The following is a 6,457-nucleotide window of genomic DNA, read 5'->3' on the forward strand; positions in this document are numbered from 1 at the left end:
GAAAGTACTAAAAATCTCCAAACACCAGACCTGTCATACAACTTGAATGTTGATGTTAGGTTTGAAACAAAACACACCTGCAGTTAGTTAAGCCTTAGCCGCTCTGTGTAATTTTCGCACAGTGTGTTGCAGGTATATGACCAGTTCCGATTTTAAAGCATGATCTACTATACTGAACAACACCACCTTTTCCCTTACAAGCTCCTGCAAGGGCAGCTACATGAATAATATAATAGGTAAAAAAACCCTAAAACCTGGGTGCTTGCTGTAAATCAGGAGTAATTTACTTAATACTAGTGGAACTACCCACTTTTAAATCCAAGCTACGCGAGATCAAAGTCAGAGGGTTTAGTGTTTGCTTGTTTTCTTTTGCATTGTACAGTTTTAGGAAAACTGTCCAAATCTCAAAGTTGAAGAATGAAGAAGCAGTAAAGTAAGAAGAACATGTTAGCCAATGGACCGGGGAATATGTATAGAGTCTGTACATATGTACATACAGATGCACATATTAGAAGAAGTATCCCCAACTAAGTAAAAAAAAAAAAAAAGTCCTCAGATGTGGAGCTCCAGAAATAAAATATTGCCCAGGCTCCTAATGAAACTGCTACATTTATCAGAACACATTTAATCAGCTTTTGACCAAGGGTTGATTTCCACCCCCCCCCCCCCCCGCCAACTCTTTCCTCCCCCCCTTCCCAGTTTCTTTTTAAATACAAGTATTAACTCCAAAACTGTATGAGAGCTCGGCACGATAAATCCTGCCTGGAAATCCGGAGCTTTTTTTTTCAAGTAGGGAATGCCAATGCAACTCGCACTGTAGTGCAAACAGACCCCGAAAGAGAGGGAGAGGAAGATAAAATGAATGTAAATTCCCGAGGGGTTCCAGTGCTGGTTTCCTAGTCCCCGAGTCAGCAATGTGTTTGTGAAAATTCAGCCTTTTTGTCTCTCAGAAAAAAAGGGCTAAATCTACATCGGTGGCCCAGTCTAGGTTTGCTATTCTTTGCATTTTCTATTCAAGTGAATGAGAGTGAATGAAGTGGCCTGGGACCCTTTATTTGATCTACTCAATTGCATAAAGTGACAGAATTCTAATATATTTGTTTAATGCTCTTCAATGGGGCTTTCACTTTCTAGCTTGCAAATGAAGGCTCGATCTGCAAAGTTTTGTCCCTTCCCCCCCCCCCCCTTTCCTTTCCTCTTTTTTTTTCCTGGCAGAGGGACATATTTCATAACTTGGACCATGGTTTGAAGTGATCTCGAGAGGAGTTTTAGACTCAAAAAGTGGGAAATAAAGAAACAGATGTGAAGTTATTGTACATTCCTATAGTGGGCTCTGGGGCTATTGTAAACCCACTGCAGGCGGTCCAAAGCCTCTCTTTTTCATGCTGTAATTGAAACATATTAATTAGATAATTTGTTGTTAGTTTAAAAGAAACAAATACAGCCCCTCCAAGGCTTCACAGCCTGTTTTTTGTTGTTGTTGTTGTTTAAAAGAAAACGCCAAGTGACGTTTATATTAAGATTTAAAGATAACACCGCGCTCAGTTTCCTAAGGAACACTTTTTAAAAGGAGGGTTTTGCGTGCAGAATTCGCTCCCAGCGATCTCTGAGCTGCTCTGCTCTTTACCCAGCAGGATTAGTCCTCCCCGCAAACTGCAAAACCGTCCAGACTTGCAAAGTGAGGGATAAAGAATGAGCCTTCGCTGTCGGAAGAAGCCCAGCTCCTTTCAGCGCGGGGCTCGGTCCTGTTGGCTTGGCTAAGCACGACTGGCTTTGCTGCCTTACCTTAATCGCTGGAGCTGGAATACATTCTTCCAAAGAAAAGAGCCTTCTGTCTAAAATTATCTGTCCCCTTACATCAGATCGGCTTAGTTTAAAAAAAAAAAAAAAAAAAAAGCATGAGTGGCAAGAATAATTGCAAAACAACCTCGACCCAAAGACGATTTCAGCTCGGTAACCTGTGGCTGTTTCACTCCCCCCCCCCCCTTTCTTTTTTGCCGGTTTATATCAGATCTTTGTTTATTGACTTTGGACTTGAGCCATTAGAGCTTTAACAAGACAAAGCAGTAAATTCCAGCGCCGCTTTGAATCGCCTATTTGTTTGTATGCGTCTGAAATCAGCATCTGAGGTTTACCGAGGTGAGGGGCAGGGAGAGCCTTGCAAGTGTCCCGTGAAAAGCCCCTCGCCAGCCCTCCTCCTCCTGCTTGCCCTGCTGCCCGCTCGGGCATGTGCGGACAGTCAGCGCCCGGGTTCCCCCTGTACAAGCTGCATTTCAAACCAGAAGAAAATCGTGCTACCAACAAGGTTAAACTGCGATTCCTACTTTACAGGCTCTCTATGGAGCAGTTACCACGCTTCTAAGTAGAATGATTTGTTCCTGATCTTTCCCAATTTCAAGTGATTCCTATTTAGTTCAGAAGACCCAGGAAGGCTCCTCCGCTGGGTCCACATCTCATCTTGGGGGATTTGTTCTGACTCTTGGATTTGGGGAGGGCCGGGGGGGGGGGCGAGGAAGGGGCACCCAAGGCGAACAGAAAAATAACTCGTCGGATGAAAATGTAGGTCATCGCTTGTTTAGGAAAAGTTTGTCGAGTTTTGTGCCCATTGATCTGGCGATAAGTTTTGAATGCTTTCTTTAGCTGATCGTGTTGATATAATCGTGGGTTGGACTTGATGAATGAGTTCAGTTGTCCCCCATCTGACAAGCTTTAGCAGCTTCATGCATTTTAATCAGCCCTAGTGATTCATGTATTTTCCACTTTTTTTTCTGAGTGGGATTCGTTCTTAAAAAAAAAAAAAAAAAAAAGTTGCAACCGGATTGATTACCCTCAACACTAATCTATAACTTTTTGCAAGCACCTGTTCTGTATTTAAGATGGGGCTGGTGCTTGCTGTTTCTGAAACCTCTACACCCGCATTCAGATGTACCGAAGTTCACCTCTTCGCAATCATGTACATGGCAGGATTACATCCTGCAGGCTCATTAGAGTACAGTGTCGTTTGCTTTTTAATAAGAATTTAAGTATCTCGTTATTTGAACAAGCACATCTGGAAGACCCGCATTCTCGTTTCACCAGATTATCTCCTTAGTGAGAATAAGGGGTTCGCAGGAGCTCGGTGGAGTCTTTGCAAAATCCTTAAAAGTGAAAAAGAGACCGCCTAAAAATCCAGTTTGTGGTGTAACTAACTGCCTCGGTCTTATTAGTTTAAAATGATCATCTATGGACATGCAGTTTCAGGAATAAAATGTTGTGTGGTCTAGGTTGAAACGGGGGTGGGCTTTTAAGGGGTCTGGTCAATTCGGGGGGAAAGTAGCTGAAGTAATTAAAATGCTCGGAGAGGTTTATCTCGGAGTGAAGGAGAATGCAGTGTTTCCTAGTTAAGATTTTTTTCCTTGCCCCCGATTTAAAACAAAACAAACCCATCCAGATCCTTTAACCGTCTGTAGCAGTTAGTCCTCTAAAGCCTTTCTTTTAAACCTTTGTTTGCAACTCGCTTTCTCTGGCAAATGTTTAGTGAGTTTTTGTATTTAGTCCAGAGAAGGCGTGTGTGCGCGCACGCTGCAGGCATATCCGGAGTGCGTGTGTGCGCGTGAAGCGGTAAAATCCGCGATGCGGGACATGCGAGTTTAGGCATCTCCGCATCGCTGCCTGTCCGAGCAGGGTACGTGTGCACATGGCATCATACGTGATTCCTACTTGCAGGTGAGCCCGAGCCCGGGAGGCAGCCGCCGCCTTGCCTGCGCGGGGTGCTCGCAGGAAGGTTTCCTTGCCCCGCGGAGCAAGGCGGGCGGGTGCGGCGGGGGGGGGGGGGGGGGGGGGAGACACGCGTTTGCCTGAGAGCTGTGGCCCAGCGGGTCGGAAAGAGGAACCGGAAAGTCAATGGGAATTTACAGATTTTAATGAGAAAATATGATCTGGACGCCTCGGTTCATAATTTAACGTGGACATCTGCTCTCCTTCGCCCTCGTCTTAACACACGCATGCTGGGGACAAGCACAGGGGCACGGGACGCTCATGCTGGCTCTGTACAGGGGAGGGAGGCAACAAGGGGTTTCTTTACGGCCCCGGCGCCGCTACGCCGGCTCCGGGGGGTTCTTAACTTAAGCAGTTCACACGAGAAGACCCGTTCGGTTTCCAGCAGACGACCTACAGCTACGGGGGCGGGGGCAAAGCAAAGTGCATGGCACACGGGGGCTCGCATTCCTATTCACAAGCGCGTGGACCGGGCGGCTGCTGTCCTCGGCCCGGCAAATAAATAGCTGCCCGCGCGGGGCGGCGCAGCGGCGGCCGCCCCGGTACTCACAGCGCAGCCCGGCCCGGCCCGGCCCGGCCCGGCCCCGCGGCGGGGACCATGTCCCGAGCGCCGGGTCCCGCCTGCGGCCGCGGCGCTGCCCGCCCCGAGGGCCGGCTCCGGCGGGACGAGCGCGGCCGCCGCAGTCAGTGCACGGCCACGGAGTGCAGCGCGGCGGCGGCGGGGCCGGTCAGCGTGTCGCTGGGGGTGGCCGGGCTGCTCTGGCTCGTGGCCGTGTGCGACGAGGTGGGGCTGAGCGCGGGCGGCGACCCGGGCAGCAGGGGCGGGATGGGCGCGGGCAGCGCGGGCAGGGCCGGCACGGCGGCGGGCGTGGGCTTGATGGGCACCGGGATGGCCGGCAGCGTCTGCCCGCCGTGGCACAGCGGCTTGAGCGGCACCCCGTAGGCGCTGTAGTCGCCGCCGGCCATGGAGAGCGGCGCGGCCGGGTCGAGCATGCCGGAGCCGTAGACGTGCGGCCAGCCCGCGCCGATGGAGCTGCCCACGGCGCCCAGCTGGTTGGGCAGCGGGTAGGCGGCGGGCACGGGCTGCACGGCCGAGAAGGCGAGCCCGCCCGGCATCTTGTACTCGCGGGCGATGATGTTCTCGATGGCGAAGGGGTGCTTGAAGCCGGACGGCTGCGACACGCCCAGGTTGTAGGAGGACATGGGCGGCAGGTGCGTGCCGCCCGCCGCCAGCGCGCTGAGCCGCAGCTTGGCCTGCTGCTGCAGGTACTGCGCCGCCTCGGCCGGCTTGGCGGGCGCCAGCGGGTCGGCCTTGAGCACCTTGAAGCGCTTGCGGCGCCGCAGGAAGCTGCCGTTCTCGAACATGTCCCCGCAGCTGGGGTGCAGCGCCCAGAAGCTGCCCTTGCCCGGCTGGTCGGGCCGGCGCGGGATCTTGATGAAGCAGTCGTTGAAGGAGAGGTTGTGGCGCAGCGAGTTCTGCCAGCGCTGCGTGTTCTCCCGGTAGTAGGGGAAGCGGTCCATGATGAACTTGTAGATCTCGCTCAGCGGCAGCATCTTCTCGGCCGAGCTCTGGATGGCCATGGCGGTCAGCGAGATGTAGGAGTAGGGCGGCTTCTGGTCGCTGTACGTGTTCCTGCCCGGCCGCGGCATCGCGGAGCGGGAGCGGCGGCGGCAGCGGGGCCGCCGCGGGCAGCGCGGGGCGACCAGACCCCTCCGACGCCGGCCGCCCGCCGGGGGGGCGAGCCCCGGGCCCGCGGGGAGGGGGCCGGCGGCGGGGACCCCCCGGCGGCGCCCACCTTAAACTTGCCGGGAGTTGGCGCTCCGCATCCGGCGGCCCGGGCTCGTCCGGCTCCCGCTCCCGCTCCGCCGCGGCCCCGCCGAGGGACCCGCGCTGCCGCCCCGCGCCGCCTGCCCCGGCTGCTGCTCCCGCGGCGGGGCCGGCTCGCAGTCGCGTCCGTGCAGCCGAGACGAGCTACGCGCTTGCCTCCATGTCCTTCCTCTACGCATCTGATAGTTTTATGTGGTGACATGAGCAGAAAAGACCCCTGTAGAGGCGCTTCATTAATGTGCCACTTCTTTGCTATCATATGACAATCGCCTGGGGAGGGGGGAGGGGAGAGGCGGGGGAGGGGGAGGCGCGCACCGCTCCGCTCGGCTCGGCTCGGCACGGATCCGCGCCCCTCGGGCCAATGGGAGGCGGCCCCACGTGCAGGGGCGCGGGGCCGGGGGCGCTGCGTGCGCGGAGGGACGCGCCGGGCAGCCCCGCACGCTCACACGCACCGAGCCGGCCCGGGCCTGCGCTCCTCCGGGCCCCGCCAACCCGGCCCGGCCCGGCTGCAGGCAGGGTGCTCGCGACCGGGAAAAGGCTCCGGAGGGAGCGCGGCTCCTGCACCCCCGCGACCTGTTGGTCCTGCAAGGCCGCGCTGCAGAGAGGGCAGGCCCCGCCGTCCAGCCTCGTGCTGCCATCGCCGGCCCGGGCAGGGCGACAGCGGAGCCCCGAGCCCGGCTGCCCTCTACTCCGCGCGGGCAGCGCTGCTGGAGCGGCCGGGCCGGGCGACTCGTGGGTGCGGGCAGGGGGAGGGAGCCCTTCCCTGCTCTGCGCCCGCTCCTGCTGCCTCCCGGGAGCAGCTCCCCCGGCGGCCGCGACTCCCCGCAGGGCAGCGCTGCCGGAGCCCCTGGGCGGCGCGGATAAGCCGCGCGC

General features: G+C 56.2%; 1 protein-coding gene across 1 annotated transcript; it reads right to left on the bottom strand.

Annotated features, from left to right (window-relative positions):
- Positions 1 to 3,853: 3,853 nt before the first annotated feature.
- FOXB1 (forkhead box B1) lies at positions 3,854 to 5,817 on the bottom strand. Its single transcript, XM_014599939.2, has one exon. It carries the CDS (start codon positions 5,404 to 5,406, stop codon positions 4,441 to 4,443), a length of 966 nt encoding a protein of 321 aa, XP_014455425.1. The 5' UTR covers positions 5,407 to 5,817; the 3' UTR covers positions 3,854 to 4,440.
- Between the last annotated feature and the right edge of the window lie 640 nt (positions 5,818 to 6,457).

Source organism: Alligator mississippiensis, chromosome 11, assembly GCF_030867095.1.
Source record: "Alligator mississippiensis isolate rAllMis1 chromosome 11, rAllMis1, whole genome shotgun sequence".
NCBI classification, from domain to species: domain Eukaryota; kingdom Metazoa; phylum Chordata; order Crocodylia; family Alligatoridae; genus Alligator; species Alligator mississippiensis.

Excerpts from the sequence above, each read along its gene's own strand:
- FOXB1 (XM_014599939.2), bottom strand. The coding sequence starts at position 5,406 with ATGCCGCGGCCGGGCAGGAACACGTACAGCGACCAGAAGCCGCCCTAC.